This window comes from Sprattus sprattus (assembly GCF_963457725.1).
Source record: "Sprattus sprattus genome assembly, chromosome: 17".
In the NCBI taxonomy this organism is placed as follows: Eukaryota; Metazoa; Chordata; class Actinopteri; order Clupeiformes; family Clupeidae; genus Sprattus; species Sprattus sprattus.
Window position 1 is genome coordinate 27,171,600 of NC_137915.1, and position 21,542 is coordinate 27,193,141.

The following is a 21,542-nucleotide window of genomic DNA, read 5'->3' on the forward strand; positions in this document are numbered from 1 at the left end:
TTGTTTATTTTAACCATCTCCGTTACGGGCGCAAAAAGTAACGAAATTCGCGAAGACATTTCAATTTTGCCAGAACAATAGAATCACTCTGACGTCGGACCAAGACAGTCTATATACATGAAGATGGGCCACTGCATGAATTCTGCAGCAGCCTAGGTTCCTGGAGTGTGAAATTCGAGCAGTGTTACCAAAGAAAACAGGCGGAGCAAGATACTTTATGACGATCCACTGCCTGAATCCCAGATCGTAAGGTGGGGTCACAAATCCCCCTTTAGGCAGAGCAGAGGAAGCCCCTATTCCATTCATATCTTTGGGAATTTCTGAAGATTTCATCACAAAGTGGTAACCTCTAGTCCCTGTGAAATTTCGGATAGTTCTTCATGATCCTCAAATCCTACTTCCTCATTGAGACAGCTTTTGATTTTTCTGTGTGTTCTGCTTTGAAGAAAAACAAGTTTAGCTTCAAGTTTCAAATTTATTGTCATGTACTCAGAAAAAGGGCATGTATTCGTAATGCAATTTCTTACTCTCAAGTGTCACGGGGGGGGGGGGGGGGGGGGATCCCTGCAACCTATGATCTCAACGAAATAGGGTGGGGCAATGGGGTGAAAAGTCTCCAACCTTGTATTTTCATTTGCGTTGTCTGTACTACCGGTTGTAAACCAAAAATAAATACAATGTTCAAAAATTAAAATAAAAACTAAAGTGGCAAGTGCAAGTTGGATGAGGTTGACCATATTAAGTGGGGGGGGGGGGGGTATGAAAGTTCAGAATCTATGAGGCTAGAAACTGTCTCTGAATCTGTTGGGTCCAAATGCTTTTGTACCATCTGCCAGATGGCAGGAGTTTAAAAAGACTGTGGCTGGGATGGTTGGGCTCGGAAAGAACCCTCTTGGCGTTTCTCCTGCAGTACTGGCTGAAAAGGTCCTGTATGGATGGTAGTTCCGTCCCTGTAATGTGCTGCACTGATCTGACCACCGTCTGCCACATTTTCTGCTCATGTGCAGTGCTGTTCCCATACCATGTCCTGGTACCATACATGAGTTTATTTCAGGTGTGTACCTAGCTTTCTGAATTGCTGGCCGGTGACTACGTTAGCATTTGTCTGACAACAGACAACAGTCAGTCTATCAGAAATAGCAGCTAGCATAGGAAGTTCTTAATGACTGGCTCTGTATGAAATATAAGTATTAAATCCAGTTGTTAAAAAAAAAAAAAAAAAACGTATGGGCAGGTGGGGCAAAGCCTCACCAAAGATTTATCAGCTTTAAAACATATTACTATAAAATAAACGTTTAATTAACTGTTGTTTGTTAATGTATTCAATCACATTTCTTAGTGTATCATTTTATATTCCTACAGTAAGCCCTAAAACACAGACTGGGAGTTTGAAACCATAAACAGTAAAGAAGTGGACGGAGCAACCCCATATGGTATGAATAGAGAGAAATTAAACCGGATTACGTCTACTTCCTGTTGGACCCTTCGATGACCATTTGTCTGCCGCGTGAGGCCCAGTTTGATGAAGCAAAGCAACAGAATAAACACCCTGAGGAATACCAATACTCGTCTAATAGCTGCGTCCATTTAAACTAGGTGGGCAACAACGTGGAGAGTTTCAACTAAATTGCACATTTGGTATAAATATTGCTTGATATTTGTATTAAGTGGTTTATTTAAGTTAAAATGTTGTAAATAGTGAATTATTTGTTATTTTCTGTTTTTCACGTTTTACTGTTTTGCCTGGAGACTCCTTTGGCATCACCCAATATTTGGACTTTTCTACCCAGAGCAAATACCATATTTTAGATCTGGTCTGCTGTACTGGTGTAACACCTTGCAATCTCTCAAAGTAGGCCGACTGCTAAACTACCCATCTCAGACCACAGTGTTGTGCTATTTGACACATACCTGCCGTCATGAAATCAAAAGTTCAACGTGTCATGTCATATCACAACATTAAAAAGGTCAAGCCAGAGGAACTCACTTGCCTGCTCACGGTGCTTCATTAGTGGGTCTAGTGGGCCAATACAGCTACCGCTTGTCTTCGCTATCGCTTTACAGTCTTGTTCCCCTGAAGATGTGGTCTGTTTCATTTGTCCGCACTGCACCATGGTATATTTAGAAAAATGTTTCTATAAGATGGACAAAGATGAATTTACCAAATATGAATTGATTTATTTAAGACGGGGTTCCAGTTGACCGTTGGGTTGGGATTCGAGTTGGGTCAGATGAAAGATTAGATCTAAATGTGCCGTAGGGGTCAACCAAATCGGATATAGGTGGGATGTGGGAGGAGCCTTTTATATAACTTGGCGGAAGTGTATTTTGTAAATTATTTTCCGGAATTCAATCTCCTTATTGTTGCCTAAATACTACAAAAAAGTCTGTGAGAACAACACATCCTGGTTTCGAGTCTCTGATTGAGAACTGCAGAGGACCTGCAAAAAGAGACAACATATACTGTACATCTGAACTCCGCCAGATGAAGTCCATGGGTCAGCGGCTGGTGCAGTTGTCAAACAAGATTTGTCTTACGGTGCATAAAGAGATGTATTCTGATCACATTCTTAAGTACAAAATGCCCTTTCTGTACAATTCACTGGAGCTTTTTTTCCACTGTTAATAGACTACTTATACACCTGAATCTCTGATGAACACTGTAAATGAACTTCTTATACACCCAAATCTCTGATGAACACTGTTGGGCCTTCCTACATTTTGTCTCATCAGCAATTTACTTTAATTCAATCACTTCAATTACTGAGCAAAATGAACCATGCTCCCTGAATACTCTGGCCCTACCACAAACAAGCCCCAGTTAAGACCACCTCCTTCATGAAACACAGCACTGAAACAGCCCAAGTTAAGACCACCTCCTCCATGAAACAGCCCCAGTTAAGACCACCTCCTCCATGAGACACAGCACTGAAACAGCCCCAGTTAAGACCACCTCCTCCATGTGTCTGATCTAGTGCCACCTTCCATACTTTATCCCATCAGCTCCTCATGGATCGTCTCACTAGCATTGGAGTCTGTGGCCCTGTTTGTCAGTGGTTTGTCCTCTATAGTGACATTTGGATGATGCACAGCTTTATATATTCACCAAGCACCAGTGGTGGAATGTAACGAAGTACTTCGTTACATTTTTACGTATCTGTACTTTACTTAAGTAAAAATAATAGTGCATACTTGTTACTTTTACTCCGTTACATTTTGCAGCTATTATCTATACTTTTACTCCGCTACATTTCTACAATATGTGTCATTATTCATTCGTATTATGAACACAGTTTCGCCAAAATGTTGCCTACACAAAAAACATGGATTGCGTTGCTTTGGGACGTTTCAGCCAATCAGGTGGCTCTATCAGCTCCAATGACAGCAGAGTGTGTATTTGGCAGCAGCACTATTATGGTAGCCTTGCCTGTTTAGCTTTCGACAAACAGCCTGGCTAACAAACAACTTTTCAGCATGGATTTAGAGTCAGCCTCATCTGAGGACATGTTCAAGTTCAGAAGCCCCAAGAATAACTCGTGGAGGTTTCAGTGCGTTTCCCGTCTACCTCAAAAAAGGAGTTGCTAGCCTTCAAAAATTTGCCTTCAAATTTGGAGAAACAGGTCGAGTTAGGGCTCAGATACACATACGCGTTTTTGTAAAAACGCGACGCTAGGAAATGCATTGATTCCTATGGTACGGGGCGCTTTGCGTGAAAGCGCGCCGTACCATAGGAATCAATGTATTTCCTAGCGTCGCGTTTTTACAAAAACGCGTATGTGTATCTGAGCCCTTATGCGGAGTTCTTGCTATGCTAAGTTAATGTCTATGACTTTTGCATATCGTATGCGGTTACTGACATGATTGTATACTGTTATCTAGCTAAATTCATGTTGACATACAGCAATAGTATCAAAATAACACGATTGTACCTTGATTATTTATTTAACGTAGTGGTAAGATAAAGCTGGTAGTTTAGCAATGTCAAGCTAACGTGAAGATTTGCCTTTTTTATTGACTGGTTATTGCCTGGCATGCAAACTTAATGCCTAGTCTTGGGTTACTCAATATGTTTTTTTTTTTTTCCTTTTCTGCAATCAATAGAGCATAAAACTCTGCATTGACCAGTTTAACAATTTGTTTACACATTGACAATTAAATAAAAGTGTCTTTATTGGTTTGGCTTAATGGTATTAACTTTGCAAATAATCCCTGGTAGATAACTTGTCATCTGCAGAATTGTAAGATAGAGTGTGAACAGTATTACAGACAATAGGCCCAATACGTACACCAACCTTTCCAATTAACAAATGTTGTTGCTTATAATTATTACTAGTAGTGACATCTGTAGAGACATTTATTACTAGTCGCTATTTCTTTATCAAAATGGCACAGCCTAGACATTGAGAGACAACCCATTGCGTGAGTACTTTTACTTTTACTTTTAAAGTAAATTTAAAAGTGAGTACTTTTTACTTAAGGGCACCCAGTGCAACTTTATATAAACATTCAATGAAAAATAAACATTCAATTTCTAGTCTTTTTTACACGTAGTAAGTTTCAATAACTCCATACCATTACATATCGACATTCAAGCAGCAAAGAAGAAGACGTCGTTGTGTGGTGAGAACTGATAGAAAATCGTAAACAACAACAATCGCCGGTGGGGAGAGGCCATTTTTCCATTGACTGGAATCCTGCTTTATTTATTGTTGTAGGTCACAAAAAATAAAGAAAATGGCGGCGATTGTTGTTGTTATCGATTTTCTATCAGTTCTCACCACACAACGACGTCTCATCTTTGCTCCTTGAATGTCGATATGTAATGGTATGGAGTTATTGAAACTTACTACATGTAAAAAAGACTAGAAATTGAATGTTTATTTTTAAGCCTTGAAAGTTGCACTGGGTGCCTTTAAAGTGGGATTGTTACTTTTACTTTTACTTTCATTTTCCTGGGTACTTGTACTTTTACTTAAGTACTAAACTTCAGTATTTCTTCCACCACTGCCAAGCACACTTCTACTCTGCCACCCAGTACACTCACTGCCTGTCTCCATGATATAGAGATAAAATTCAACAGTAGAACAATTGAACTAATTCTCATTGGCACTAAATCCACCCTCTCCAAAACTAATATCTGCCCACTTTCCAAAAGTAATATCTGTCCACTCTCCATTGCTGATGCCACCGTACCAGTCTCTAAACAGGTTTTTGGGGGTCATCTTGGACAGTACTCTTTCCTTCTCCAGCCATGTTAACAATGTTTCTCAGATTGCCTTTTTCCATCTACACATCTCATGACTGCCCCCTGCTTCAACACAGCACTCCACAAAGTACTAGCCAATACTCTTGTCACATCACACATTGACTATTGCAATGCAATCCTAGCAGGCATCCTCAACAAACTCATTCACCACCTTCAACTCATCCAGAACATTTTGTGGAGGTCCTGGTTAAACCTACGGTCTTTGTTGTTGCCTTTCTGCAAATGCCAGAATAATGGAAATGCCTTTGCACTAGAAGAAATAATGCAACTGAAATTTGATCTAAAACACTTTTACTGACAATAAGCCCATTACCATGGAAATAAAAAAACAGTATGCTTTGCTCAAAGCAAACATATATTTACTGTGTGCTTCAACCCTGTTAAACAACAATTTCAATTTTAACAGTCATCCATAAATCAAACATTCAACAAAAAATGATCTATGACAGCAGCAGTGCTGCTGAAGATCAGAACCAAGATTAAGGTACTGGAATGTATGCTTTGACATCATCCAGCCCGTTGTCCCCACTGTCTAGATACTCCAAGATAATATTGCCCCCGTTATGGAGTGGCAGTTCTGGGTGATCAAGCAGAGAAAGCAAAGGGACATCCATCTTCAGGACTTCACCAGTCTCAGGATGGCACAGCCTCAGCTTCTGCAGAGAAGACCAACATTAAAGTGAGACAACTATGAACAAGAACATGTAGGAAGACCAGGATGTTAAAATAATAAAGGCTATCAAGTGCAATTAGTATAAAATTACAGGTGAATCAGTAAAGTATTTAAGGACTGACATTTGTTTGCCCCCACTTCAGATAGTAGAAGTTAATGTTTTCATATGGATTTTAAACAGACAGAGGAGTAGAGTCAAAATTGAGACTGTAAAACACTACAAATCTCACTCCTTTTAGTATTCTCTGAGCAGTGTTTAGGAGTACCAGACTGCTTTCAGTATTCTCTGAGCAGTGTTTAAGAGTACCAGACTGCATTAAGTATTCTCTGAGCAGTGTTTAGAAGTTTCACACCGCTTTAAGTATTCTCTGAGCAGTGTTAAGGAATTTACTTTGGCTGTGAGCACGTTGTTGTTGTTCTTCAGACCAGCTTGCAAAGCAACCGAGTCAATCACTTTCCCTAAAGTCCATTTAGTGCAGAAGAACAGGGGCAGAGAGCAGTCTTTGGACTCTTTAGGCAAGAACACGTGGAAATAGGCTCTCTCCATCTGAAGGACAAAACAATATATATATTTTTTTCTTGGTCATGCTACCAATAAATTACATTCAAAATCTAAACATTTATTTTGGCCAATACAGAGTTGTGGAAATATTAGTTAATAAATGATAAAACATGGAAAAACAATTGAAACACTATATTTTTGACAAAACAGTGAAGTAAAGACTACCGGGGCACTTATCCTCTACATAAAGACTATGATAAGTAACATGAATTGTTATATGTATAATAAACACATTATGTATAATAAAACTCAGTGTATTAATTGTTGAGTTAATAAATAAAAGGTCTGAAAACCTGCTTTTCTATTTGCTTATACTTTCAATTCTATTTCAATTCATTTGGATTTATTTACATGTTGTGAAGATTTAGACACACATTTTCTCAATCAGTATTTTCACAATTTCACACTTATAATCTATTAAGCTAAATAAGGTATTTGCCCTCTAAAATTAATTCTTAACTAAAATATTCTGCTTGCATTTAACTCCTATACAGTAGCACTTGTGCATTACGGTTTTGTAATTGTCTTACTGGTAAGTAAGCCCCCTCGAAAGTCTTAGGGCCTGATTTACTAACAGGATTGCGCCCATTTCAGGCGTAAGATAGCGGTCGTAAACATAAAACGGTATTTACTAAGGGGGCGCATTTGAGTAGAGGCGCATATTAACGCTTTATGGGTGTGTACCTGCAAACAGGTGGGATGGTACGGAAACGTGGGTGGTAACCTGGGTGTGAAGCGCAATTTAATGGGAGGAGAGAAGGTAAGTGCGCCTAATGATGTATTGCGTGGTATTTACTAAAACTGCCTGGCGAGCGCACGTCTCTGATTTGCGGGCTAATTCTCCGCCTCATAAAAGCACGTCTTAACCAGGAAGCGCATTTCCATTGAGTCTGAAAACGTTGATATGGCAGCAGTTATAAGAGCAAGGCAAAGAAAGAAGACAGAGACAGCGCACAGAAATAATTTTTTCAACTCGTATAACACTTTTTCAGTTAAGCGATCCACAAATCATTAGACGGTACAGGTTAACCAGCCACGCAATACTTCAATTACTGGACCAGATCAGAGACGACATCGAACCCTCCACCCGGCGATCACATTCCATTCCATCAGTTGATAAACTCCTGGCAACATTTGCAAATATTGGCCTGCGGATAATTTCAAACAGTTATAGCATCAGTTGTTGTCTCAGCCTTCACTCAGCCAACTATTCACCCAGGTACTCGACGCATTGCTACGGCGCACTGGTCAATATACATTTCCACACTACGATAGCTGAAATTAAACTTTCCGAACGTAATTGGAGCCATTGATCGCACCCACATGCAAACAGTCCCACCTTCAATCCACGAACACGTTTACTGAAACAGAAAGCACACATATTCAATGAATGTCCAGGTCATATGTGATGCCAACATGACCATTACTTACGTGGTAGTGGTCTGTCCATGACAGTTTTATCTTCCGGAATAGTGCCATCTATCCATGATTGAGCAACGGTGATTTTGGAGAGGCCTGGCTACTTGGTAAATGTATTTGTTTCAGTGGGGATATATTGTAGTGAACCCATGTCCCTTGTAGAACGTATTAATCTCGCCATGTACACATCTATATTGTTATAATAGACAGTTTATTTATTAATGCCACCAATAGCATATTATTTATAATCGTGTTCTTTTAAACATCTTGCTGTAGGTGATGGCGGGCAAAACAACAATATAACCCATTGAATCAGGTTCAGTGATTGAGCGAACGTGAACCAATATATCTATCTCCTCCCGCTGAACCTTAGGGTGGCTTTACACGACAACGCTCCCGGGTGAAAACGACAAAATATTTTATCAGATGTGCCTTTCGTTTAGACGGCGACAGCGTTTTTGGGGCTTGAAAACGCAAAGAAATGAACCCACCCTCCAGAGTGGAAATCTTAAAAACGCTCCACCGTCACGTTCCCGTCTAAAGGGTTGAAAACGCAAAAGTGTGCTCTGAGCTGCTCACGCTGGCTATCCTTGCCTACGCGTTGACGTCATACCCATGTGCAGTACATCCAAACACCAACAAACGTCAGATTCAACATTATTTTAATGGCCACACATACAGGAAATTAACATGTCGGATTGCTGCCATGCTTTGGTTTTTTTTCGAATTTCGATTTCGCGCTAAGGAGAGAAGTAGAAGGACGTTTCAACGCATGCGCGCGCTCTTGGTGTTGTTGTATGACAGTGCTTCACAGTACCACCTAGCCACCTGGCATGCATACTACATCAAGTTTCACACATTTTTGCGTCCCCGTGTGCATGCAGATTTCCACCCAAAGTCGCTCGTCTAAACGCGAAATAAAAAGTGGGAACGCAACGCCACTTTTGCGGTTTGTGTTCAGATCGTTGTCGTGTAAAGCTAGCCTTAGTTTTTTCTTCCTCGAATCTCCATGTTGGCAGTAACTTGCTGGCAATTTCTCCCGTCTTTTAACGGTGCGCTAAATAATGATTGCCCAGCGCGGATCTGGTTTGATAAATATCACGGAAAATGCGGGGAAACACTGTGCGTTAATGTGCGCCTGGCAAAGGCTCAGATTAAGCTGCGGTCGCATTCTTAGTAAATCAGGCCCTTTAAAGGGTGGAGTAAGCACAGAGTGCCCAGCGCGGATCTGATTTGATAAATACCACGGAAAATGCGCAAAAACACTGTGCGTTAATGTGCGACTGCAGATTAAGCTGCGGTCGCAATCTTAGTAAATCAGGCCCTTAGTTTTACAACAGACTGCAACAGGTTTTCTTTTGAGATCATCATTATTATTATTAGAAATGATTTCCATTCATTCTCCCATCAATTCTAATGATGTTATCATGGCCATATTTCAATATGAGAATGGTGTTTCTTGAGGCATATTTCACTATGGAATGGTGTTTCTTGAGCCATATTTCACTATGGGAATGGTGTTTCTTGAGGCATTGGCAAATGTTACATGTTTTAATGTGGATCTCATAATCCAAAGGCTTAATTTTGCCATCCTCCAATAGAGGCCAGTTTTATGGTTGGCTCTTAAGAATGTGGACACATACATCTTAATTGACCTTATCTACACCTCACGTTTTAACTATATGACCTTACTTGACCTTACCTACACCTCACGTTTTAACTATATGACCTTACTTACACCTAATGTTTTAACTATATGACCCTACTTGACCTTACCTACACCTCACGTTTTAACTATATGCCCTTACTTGACCTTACCTACACCTCACGTTTTAACTATATGCCCTTACTTGACCTTACCTACACCTCACGTTTTAACTACTTGAATGGCAAGGCACTGCTGGTCCAGCTACGTTACTTTGTGTTATGCATAACCCTGTGTTGTTCAGTGATAGGACATTTGTTTGTAACTTGATTTGTAACTACTCAGCAGTGTAATCTTTTTACATGATGTTTTGCAGCTTTTTGTGTGCAAGATCTGTGCCAAAAATTACAGAAGCGTGACTCAACTTTAAGTACAACATTTCTGTTCAGCCCTCGTGGCAATCAGCGAGATTCAGTATGACCTTATAAAATCATTCATAGACTACTGAACAGGTGGTTAAGGGCATTTTTGTCACTTTGTCCCTCATCTTACTTTGGACACGATCTTTGAAAAGTTCTGTCAGTAAGCCTTGAGACATGAGGTGCTAAATAGGATTCAAATTCATAATTGCAGAAGAATCCACTAAAGTGATTGTAATGCTATGTAAGTTTTACATTTAAAGGCATTTTTCATGGCTGTTTCATTATTTTTGCTTCCTCCCCTTGTTTCAAGTGAAGCACATTCTAGCTCTATGATTTCTTTAACAAAACCTGGCATGCTTATGAAGTCTCAGAGATGTAATTTTAAGATGTTTGTAGATTCATAGTTTTCATACAAAATGTGAGTATTGTTTGTGCTGGTACCTGTGGAATTGCTTTATCTCCACACGCACACATCTTTAATTTCATGAGCGCAACCTTTGCTGCTGTCGCACTGTTCTTCGCTCCTTTACGACGTCCACTGATAGGTGTATTCTTCTTTGATTCTGGCAGAAATACACACGAGAAAAAATCAAACTGTCAAATACTTAGTGCATTGTGTAAAATTGCCCACACTTTTAAACGCACTTGCATTTTTTCACTAGTGAAGGTGAAGGGAAAAAATGCATCATTTGAATAAAACTAGATGAAACACTGTTGATGAAGATGAAAAACTGTTGAACCACTGAATTACTTATTGCTGATGCACATATAACAGCACATTGTTGGTATTGCTCGTCACGCTTTTCACTTGTACCCGCACCGTTATATCGCTGCCAAACTACAGCCCAATATAGTTTTAGCTTGTGAGTTGAGGAATGTGTGCTTTCCAAAGCCCATCATATATCTAGCCTCTAATATCAGTAGAAATACTGTAAGGTAAGTATGCATCAACAACACTTCATTAACCTTAGTTCACGCCCAATGAAGAAGCACGGCACTGCCCTTATATAGGTAATTTTAATAACACATGCAGATCAATGAATCCAACTCACCAACAATCTTCTGGACCAGCTCTTTTGTGGCTGCCATTCGGGGTTTCGGTGTCTCAAGTTTTTCACACTTGTGATCATCTGGATGTCTATGTCTGTAAAAATATCAGATTACATTGTTTGGAAAAGCCATCTCGGTCTCATACATCACTACCAACAAAACAGTTGAGAGTGATGTAGAATCTCTGTGCTCTGTGCACAGCACTTACAGTTGGATGCAAAAGTGTGGGCACCCCTGTGGAACACTTGAAGAGAATTCATCAGCTTGAGCATGTGCTGATAATCCCAAAAGACAATTGCTGACAAGAACTAACAAGTACATTAAGGCTTAACAAATTCATTAGAATTTAGTCCAGGGTGCCAAAACAATTACTGCTAAATGTTTTGCTATTAACACTGTTAATACCAGGTGGTTCACAGTTAAAAACAATACATTTGTGTTCAGATAGTCATATCCAGATATTTTTTACACCTAGGGTAAAAACAAGGTAAAATGTATGACCACAATCATGTGTTGGTTTGCACACATACTGATTGAAGTTACAAGAAGTAGCACTTAACTTAAGCATTAAACAGAGTTTACCCCCAACAACAGGACAAAATGTTTTTCTTCATCAACTGACTTTACACAGCAGTCTAGCGATTATTGGAGGGGGTAAATGAGTGTGAAACTTCTCATCTTTGAAATTTAATTTAAAAAACATATACTCTCTCTCAGCTTTACTTTGGGTCATTTTCTAAACGGATAATGATTTACTAATGGGGGGCCCACAGATATTCTTTGGAACATTAATCTCACAACATTATAAACACAGCAGTGTGACAGTACACACTGAAAGTTTAGAACATAACAATTTTACAGTGGAGACTTGATTTCTTTCATGGTGGTATCCTACAAGCAGTCTTACGCAAGACAGAAGTGCTTCTCACAACAGCGGCAGATGACTGGCAGCAGTTCCTTGCCTTTACAGTCCTGAAATGTACATGGGTGGGAAGTGCAGACTCCGGAACCAACCGCCTCCCGCTGCACCGGCTCCTGCTCCTGGAAAAACACGGTGAATTTGGTCAGTTTAGTGGGGTGACATAAAACATGCTGAATTTAGTCTGTTTAGTGAGGGGACATGAGAGAAAGAGAAATAATGGGACATCAATGGAGCAAGGGCTTACTCTGACATCAATGTAACGTTAGTGAAAGAGGGGGGAGAAGTCCCTCCTCCCCCTTGCCCTTCTCAAACACAAATTAATTCAATGGTTGTGAAAGTGAAAGTCCTCTCTATGGCAGAGGTGGTGTAGACAATCACACTCTGAAATCCACCTCTGCATTTAACCCATCCAGGGAAGTGACACACACACAGTGAAGTGAGGTTACACACTAACCCGGAGCAGTGAGCTGCCTTTGGCCACGCCCGGGGAGCAGTGATCGGGGTTAGGTGCCTTGCTCAAGGGCACTTTAGCCGTGGATGTGGGCATGGGAGAGCAGTGGTCTACCACTTCCCCCGCCCACATTTTTCCTACTGATCGGGGATCGAACCGGCCACCCTACGGTTTCCGGCCTGAAACCCTAACCAGTAGGCCACGGCTGCCCGCGCAATACCTGCTGCAAGCATGGCAGAAGGATATTGATCATGGAAGCCTACTGGGGTGCCAGGGGATCAATTACCGATTCAACTTCAACATTTAGGGTCCATTCCCACATGACACCGTAACAGTACATTTCTCACTCAAGAAATGGTTTTTACTGTGAGTTGGAATGTGGGGAGGGGGTGTAGGGGTAGTATTTGTGCTTGAAATACATGGGTTTGTTTACATAAAAGACTACATAAAATTACATGAAAGACTGTAACGGGGTTTATATAGAGTGTGGTTAATTGTCAGGAAAATACGGTATGCTTTTCTTCACATACTGTAGTCTAGCACAAGTAAAGGACTTCCTACATGTTTATTTAATGGTGACTTTAGAGAATCATGACATGCAACTTGTGCAGAATATATTTAAATGTATGTGACTTTCCAACAACTGTTTAGAGTAAGAAAAAAAAAAGACAGAATCACCAGTACCTGAGTAGTACATTCCCTACACTTTCTGTCAAAAATTATATTTAATAACAATAAGACGTTTTTGATTGCCTGGACTGTTTGATGGTCAGGTTATCATTGTAGTGCTGATGTGGAGGGAAACGTGACAGGTGTAATGGATGACCAGGAAGACATTGGTATGTTTATGTGCGCGTGTGTGTGTGTGTGAACCCATGAGGGTACGCGCTTAAAAGTCTGTGAATCCATGGTCCAAGTTCAAACCAAGACCCTCCAGACCTGTAGTCTGACGCTCTCCCAATTGAGCTACCCTCAACCATTTTTTTCTCTGTGCTCATGTGTGTGACACACTAAAAGGTGTGATAGATCGGCTGTCGCAAAGGACTTTCTCAGATGAAAGTGAGGTGGGTGGGTGAGCACAGAGAAACTCAAGTCTGGAGAATCCTGGTGTGAACCTGGACTTCAGCATCACAGACTTTTAAATGTGTTTCCTCAAGCACTCACACACACATGCACACCACAATCTCCCTTGTCCTTCATCTCACCAGTCACTTGTTTCCTTCCACATCAATGCTAAAACGACCACCTGACCAATTAATCGACCTGTTAATTAAATACAGGGAGATTGTTCATTACAATTTGCAATCCACCATATATGACAGAAAGTGTAGGAAATATACTGCTTGCCTGAATCTGCCCCAACTCCACCTGCCTCTGTGAGACTTGTGTAGCCCCGGCACAAACCCAGACCGTTGCAAGTACAATATCATGCAAAATCATGCAATAACAGGCTAAGGCAGGATGTGACATCATTAGACAAAGCTGTCACACAAATACAATCTGGTGGAAATACAATGAGAAACATGAATAATTAATATACAAATTATAATGAATATAAATCAATAGGGTTGCTGAAGTGGTTTAAGTTTAAGCTGCAGCTTACTTGAGGACATGAGTGCGATTCACGACTTCTGTGTTCCAAGCTGAATGAGACAATTAGACAAAAGTAAAAGACCTCCTAATAAATATTACAATATGGACATTCACACACACACACACACACACACACACAGACAGTACCATTCAAACGTTTGGACACACCTTCTTATTCAAAGGTTTTTCTTAATTTTTATTATATTCTACATTCTACAATATAATACTTAAGATATCAAAACTATGAAAAAACACATATGGAATTATGTCGTAAACAAAATAAGTATTAAACAAACCAAAATATGTTTTACATTTTAGATTCTTCAAATTAGCAACCTTTTACTTTGATGACAGCTTTGCACAGTCTTAGCACTTTCTCAATCAGCCTCATGTGGTTGTCACCTGGAATGGTTTTCTAACAGTCTTGAATGAGTTCCCAGAGGTGCTGAGCACTTGTTGCTGCTTTTCCTTCCCACTGCGGTCAACCATCTCAATTGGGTTTAGGTTGGGTGATTGTGACGCCAGTAATCTGACGCAGCACTCCATCACTCTCCTTCTCAAATAGCCCATACATAGCCAGGAGGTGTGTTTGGGGGTCATTGTCCTGTTGAAAAGAAAATGATGATCCCACTAGGCGCAAACCAGATGGGATGGCATGGAAATGGAAATGGAGCCCTAGTGACTAGTGACTGTTTTAACGGCAGAGATAGTGACACACACACACACTCTGAATTTAGTCTCTGCATTTTACCCATCCAGGGTAGTGAAGCACACAGTGAGGCACACAGTGAAGCACACTAACCCGGAGCAGTGTGCTGCCTTCAGCGGCGCCCGGGGAGCAGTGATCGGGGTTAGGTGCCTTGCTCAAGGGCACCTCAGCCGTGGATGTGGGCATGGGAGAGCAGTGCTCTACCACTTCTCCCGCCCACATTTTTCCTACTGGGAGGGGATCGAACCGGCCACCCTCCGGTTCCAGCCCGAAACCCTAACCAGTAGGCCACAGCTGCCCATGTCGCTGCAGAATGCCATGGTAACCATCCTGGTTAAGTGCGCCTTAAAACAGTGTCAACAGTAAAGCACCTCCACACCATCAAACCTCCTCTTCAATTGTCTGGGAATTCCCCGCCCCTTCACTGCATTTCATTTGTTCAGTTAGTCTGGCGAAGTACTAAATGGAGGTCCACTTCAGTCACGTAATTGGACACGCCTTTAACCAATCACCAACGATACTATACAACGATACAACGATCGGTAATGAAGCAAACACATATTTTTTCTGTATGAATTGTTCCAGAGCAGGTTTCTGTTCTATTTTCAAAGAAAACTTGCCTTTGAAATCATCCAAGACAGCCGGGAGAGCAGTATGTAGTTTTGCTGTGCTTTTCTCTTTGCTTTCGCTTTTGTTACGTAGACGTGGTTATTTTAAATCCGCCAATGGCGCGCCAGGTAGCCAAAAGCCAGTTTGTGATTGGTCCCAGGGATCCTGAGAATGCTGTAGTGAACTCCTGTGCAATCTTTGCCAGACCCACTTCTCAGGCAAAATCAAATTTGCCGGAAGAAGAGGGGCGGGACTTCCCAGACAACCTCTTCAATGCTTCATGATGGGAACCGCACATGCAGAAAACATCCACCTTCCACATCACCTTCTTTGCGACTCACAACTACGCGGTGATTGGAGCCAAAAATCCCCAATTGAGTCAGACTAAAGTACAGGTTTCCACTGGTCTAATATCCATTCCTTGTGATTTCTTGCCCAAGCTACTCTCTTGTTTGTGTTGCTCTTCCTCAGTCGTGGCTTCTTTGCAGCAATTTCACTATTTCGCACAGTCTGCACTGAACAGCTGATGTTGAAATGTGTCTGTTACTCGAACTCTGTGAAGCATTTATGTGAGCTCTAATCTGAGGTGCTGTTAATTGGTGGCTTCTGACAGTTGTAACTGTGCTTTACTAATCCTCTCCAGCAGTTAACTCTTGGTCTTCCTTTCCTGGGGCGGTTTTCATGAGAGCCAGTTTCATCATAGCGTTTGGTGGTTTTCATGACTGCACTTGAGGAATCAAATTTTCCAGATTGACTGACCTTCATGTCTTAAAGTAATGACGGGCTGTCGTTCTCTTTACTTAGTAAAGTGGTTCATGCCATAATATGGATTAGTACAGTAGACACTAGTAGTAGCAGGGTTATTCACTGTACACAAACCCTACCTCTACACAACACAACTGATGAAGGCAAGACATTCCACAAATAAACTCTTGACAAGGCACACCTGTTAATAGAAAACCATTCCAGGTGACTACCTCACGAATCTGATTGAGAGAATGCCAAGAGTGTGCAGAGCTGTTTCTACTAATTCAGTTGGTAATCAAAATATTATACATCCCTTTTTGCATTGTAATGTTGACTAAAGCTGTCAGAGTAACTGAACAAAGCAACTGTTGGAAAATAACTACTGAATTATCAGGCCTAAAATGTGATAAAGTTAAAGTTAAATCTTACCAGAAGACACCAGAGCAGGCATCACAAGTAAAGGGCAAAAAGTCTAAAACAAGAAAAATAATAGAATCGGGATTAATGATGTAACATTCACAAATCATCCTGCGTTACATTCTACTCACCTAAACTGGCTGCCACAATAACATAATGTTCTAGAAAATCTGACATTCATTGTACACACAATTTAACATGGAAATGTACAGAGAGAAAGTGTAGAACGAAGTATTTACAATGCAATGACTTCTTAGTGATTTCAGAAACAAAGATACTTTTAGAGCTGGACAATAAATCAATTTAATCAATTAATTTGAACTCATTAGTTTGGAAGATTTCTGAAAAAGCTGACTCGTAAAATATTGTTTCCACAACAACGCGTAATTGGCATATTTAGATAAAATATTTCAGTAACAGTATTTAGATACGGTTACATTTGAATTTGATGGTAGTCAGAATACATTTTACAATTGATCACTCAAAGACATTCATTTTTAAATAGTCATGTGTCAGCTATTCGTGCTCAAATTCTAATATTCCCATAAATCAGTGTTTCTCAAAAAGACTCAATGCTCGGTGTTGTTCACCTGCCAGGTCCCCACACCCTTGACAGGTTCCTACACACTAAATTAAGGAAATCCCATCTCTGCTCTCAGGACACGCCTGCCCAAACCTCTCTTGTCAAGCATGATTTTGATGTCTGTGCTGCCTCCCCCATTTGCTAGCGTTTCTACAGAACCACAGGTGAGACACAGAGAGTCAGATGTCCAGCACTTGGTTCATCAAGGCCTCACTGAACGTTCCTCCAGCTGGGCATCGCAGTGTCTGCTGGTGAAGTCTGACGGTATGTGTCCGTTCTGTCCTGTTTAGGAACCTCAATTAAGTCACAAAGGCTTTCCCCCTTTTGAAGATCGCATAGACCAAGCTGGTTTGGCAAACATTTTCAGTAAATTGGCAAGTTCCCTTAACTGAGCATGCCTTTATTACACCGAATGGCTTATATTCCTACAAAGTCATGAGCTTTAGTTTGAAGAAAGTACCAGCGACATTGCTGTGGATTGTATGAACTGAGGTCAAATTTTGTGTGTATCACTCAAAAACACAATCAGATTGTTTTTCATCATAACACTGACCTGTTTTGATTGGACGCCCACATGCCATAATGCGTTTGACCAGGCTAAAACCCTCATTACCTCTGCCTGCATCCCCACAGACAGGGAAAACATTTCAACTGCAAGTAGATGCCAGTAAAGTGGGGGCAGGGGCTTTCCTTTTCGGGATTGTGAAAAGGTTGAGCAACCTGTGTGCCACTTTTCCCGGACGTTCAATACATATGTATGTAGTGATACGTAGGGTTTATTTACACAATTAGTTTTCGATGGGGTTGTTGAACCTGAAACCCTATGAATTCGTCTCATGAAGTGTGATGGCCATAACATATGGATACACTGTGCTCAGTGGTCTGTAGTGGATCTGTAGGACATGTGTATATTTGTGCTTAGTATTATGTTTGCACTCAACATTTAACATTATATGGCTTTTGTACCCCTTTGGAAAATGATGGTCGGACACAAGTGTTTTAAAATTCTTCTATTGTTGGTGTCTTGCTGCTGACTAGCGTCTCAATGTTGCCCAACCACATACAGGTGCATCTCAAAAAATTAGAATATCATCGAAAAGTTGATTTATTTCAGTAATTCTATTCAAAAAGTGAAACTCATATATTATATAGATTGTTTACACACAGACTGATCTATTTAAAGTGTTTATTTCTTTTAATTTTCATTATTATAACTGCCAGCTAATGAAAACCCAAAATTCAGTATCTCAGAAAATTAGAATATTGTGAAAAAGTTCCATATTGATGACCATTGGTGTCACACTCTAATCAGCTAATTAACTCAAAACAATGGCAAAGGCTTCCTGAGCCTTTAAATGGTCTCTCAGTCTAGTTCAGTAGGCTACACAATCATGGGGAAGACTGCTGACTTGACAGTTGTCCAGAAGACGATCATTGACACCCTGCACAAGAAGGGTAAGACACAAAAGGTCATTGCTAAAGAAGCATGCTGTTCACAGAGTGCTGTATCCAAGCACATTAATGGGAAGTTGAATGGAAGGAAACAATTTGGTAGAAAAAGGTGCACAAGCAACAGGGATTACGACATCTTTGAGATGATTGTGAAACAAAGCCCATTCAAGGGAGATTCACAAGGAGTGGACTGCAGCTGGAGTCAGTGCTTCAAGAGCCTACACGCACAGATGTATCCAGAACATGGACTTCATTTGTCGCATTCCTGTGTCAAGCCACTCTTGAACCAGAGACAACGTCAGAGGCGTCTCACCTGGGCTAAGGACAAAAAGGACTGCACTGTTGCTCAGTGGTCCAAAGTTCTCTTTTCAGATGAAAGTACATTTTGCATTTAATTTGGAAATCAAGGTCCCGGAGTCTGGAGGAAGAGAGGTGAGGAACAGAATCCAAGTTGCTTGAGGTCCAGTGTAAAGTGTCCACAGTCAGTGATGGTTTGGGGTGCCATGTCATCTGCTGGTGTTAGTCCACTGTGTGGTCCAAGGTCAGCGCAGCCATCTACCAGAAAGTTCTAGAGCACTTTGTGCTTCTCTCTGCTGACCAGCTTTATGGGGATGCAGATTTCATTTTCCATCAGGACTTGGCACCTGCACACACTTCAAAAGATACCAGTACCTGGTTTAAGGACCATGGTATCCCTGTGCTTGATTGGCCAGAAAAACTCGCCTGACCTAAAACCCATAGAGATTCTATAGGGTATTGTGAAAAGGAAGATGCGAGACAACAGACCCAAACACACAGAAGAGCTGAAGGCCACTATCAGAGCAATCTGGTCTTCCATAACACCTCAGCAGTGCCACAGACTGATTGCCTTCATGCCACGCTGCATTGCTGCAGCAATTCATGCAAAAGGAGCCCCAACCAAGTATTGAGTGCTGTACATGTTCATACTTTTTAGTAGTCCAACATTTCTGTGTTAAAAATCCTTTTTTCTATCGGTCTACAGTAATATTCTAATTTTCTGAGATACTGAATTTTGGGTTTTCATAAGCTGTCAGTTATAATCATCAAATTTAAAAGAAATAATCACTTGAAATATATCAGTCTGTGTGACATGAATCTATATAAAATATGAGTTTCACTTTTTGAATAGAATTACTGAAATAAATCAACTTTTCGATGATATTCTAATATATTGAGATGCACCTGTATTAGTGCAGGAGTTTTCAACATTGGGGTCGCCTGAATATCCAAGTGGAAGGAAAAAAATACTGTTGAAAAAAAATTGAATTATAATTCTATCAAAAATATTATTATGACTAAAGCACCACATACACCCCTAAAGTAACATATATTATCGATAGGATTTTTATAAATACGTTTTATAAAACCGATGATGCCACAACGTAACTAAGTTCCGTTCCCTGCCTACACAAGTAGCAAGCGACGTCACATCTATTACCTTGCGAGTGCAGTAACAACTGAAAACGACACAAAATGGAAAGATTTCTTCGCCCGCCTGACACCTCAAAGAACAGACAAGCCATACCCGACGAACAGACACATAAAAGACAACGGAGATACGACGAAAGTTTCCTTCAGTATGGATTTACAAGCGTCATGGAGAGAAACGAGGAAAAGCCGAAGTGTCTGCTGTGTGGGAACGTGCTGTCTGCCGAGAGTCTCAAACCGAACAAGCTGAAAAGACACTTTGAGACCGTACATAAAGAGCATGTCGGTAAACCCAAAAGTTTTTTTGAAAAGAAATGTGCTGAGCTGAATAAGCAGCGAGTGTACTTCAGAAAGGCTGCGACAGTGAGTGATGCGGCACTGAATGCTTCTTTTGAAGTCAGTTACCTCATAGCTAAAACCAAGACCCCGCATACAATTGGAGAGATGCTAATTATGCCCGCTGCTATGAAAATGAGATGCCCTCTCCCTACCACAGAATCGGACTTTGAAAGGCTGCAGAGAACTGTGTGAGGGCTCAGATATCTCATTAGATGTGGTGAGTGGAGACACTTTGTCAAGACATTTTTGTTGTTGTTGAAATGTTGCCTAGTAGGCTATTTGATTGAAAATAAAATGTGAACTAAATTAAATTGAATTGTGCACTAAACTGGTTTCGCTGTATTTCCAACACAGTATACCATATAAAATCATCAAACATTAATACAAACATATAAATGGGTTGGGAACCCCTGTATTAGTGAGTTGAAGTTAATTCGCAGCTATGTCCTCACCACTAGTAGTGAATTTGTAGGTGGTTTTACTGTGCTTTCAGAGGCAGAATCACCTCTGTTAAACCGTCGGTGCTCTGGCTCTGGGAACACTAGTTTTTACGCAGCCGTACAGTTTCAAGTTGTCTCGAATATGCATAGCACATTGCCGTAACATATTATAGCGTACAGCGAATCTAGTCATTCAGGCAGAGTGCGAGACAAAAACCTACAACGTCTGCGCCCTTTCAAGATTACAGGTGTAGGCTACCACAGGTCCACAACGCCCTAGCAGACACATTTTTCGCATTTTCTGACTGGACCGAACTTGGTCTTTAGACAGAACCATGCTCAGAACAAGGCAATCATTTCCTCGTATTAGTTTTGGGTTGGCCATGCAGTGCTGTAAAACCTTCCCGGTATCTCCACATTCAAAGCACACTAAGACTATAAAGCCCATCAAGTACTTAACCTTCCACCTTTTTTGTTAAAAGTGAACTAACCTTGACGGTTACAATCCTTATTTTCGCAATGCTTGCCAATATCCAGTTCAGCCATTTTCTTCTTCGTGTTGAAATTGATTGCAGACTGGACATTTAAGTGTAATGCTGCCACCTACAGGATAGTCGAATGCTGCAGCATATAGGAAGAAGATATCATATCAGTGTCTGAAAATGTTACAAATACACTTTGGACAATGCAAGTTGGAAATGTCTTTATTGGGAATAACCCCTTGATATGTAACATCTCGTTTTCGAGGGGGTCCACAACACAATCAGATTTAAACATACATTAAATGAAAATTA

General features: G+C 40.7%; 1 protein-coding gene across 1 annotated transcript; it reads right to left on the reverse strand.

The window, feature by feature from the left end:
- Positions 1-5,546: 5,546 nt before the first annotated feature.
- On the reverse strand, positions 5,547-21,295 carry zfand1 (zinc finger, AN1-type domain 1). The gene is made up of 8 exons (XM_080854865.1): positions 21,240-21,295; positions 16,498-16,540; positions 14,014-14,053; positions 11,945-12,078; positions 11,040-11,131; positions 10,429-10,550; positions 6,331-6,486; positions 5,547-5,922 (listed from the first exon to the last, which is right to left on the reverse strand). Exons 1-8 carry the CDS (start codon positions 21,292-21,294, stop codon positions 5,746-5,748), a joined length of 819 nt encoding a protein of 272 aa, XP_080710991.1. The 5' UTR covers position 21,295; the 3' UTR covers positions 5,547-5,745.
- Positions 21,296-21,542: the final 247 nt, after the last annotated feature.

What these genes read in the sequence shown, in the direction of transcription:
- zfand1 (XM_080854865.1), bottom strand. Translation starts at nt 21,294, where the DNA reads ATGGCTGAACTGGATATTGGCAAGCATTGCGAAAATAAGGATTGTAAC. An exon ending in GCTGGTCCAGAAGATTGTTG is followed by an intron (nt 10,551 to 11,039) that starts GTGAGTTGGATT and finishes TATTTCTGCCAG; the next exon opens with AATCAAAGAAGAATACACCT. An exon ending in GAGATAAAGCAATTCCACAG is followed by an intron (nt 6,487 to 10,428) that starts GTACCAGCACAA and finishes TTTGTCCTTCAG; the next exon opens with ATGGAGAGAGCCTATTTCCA.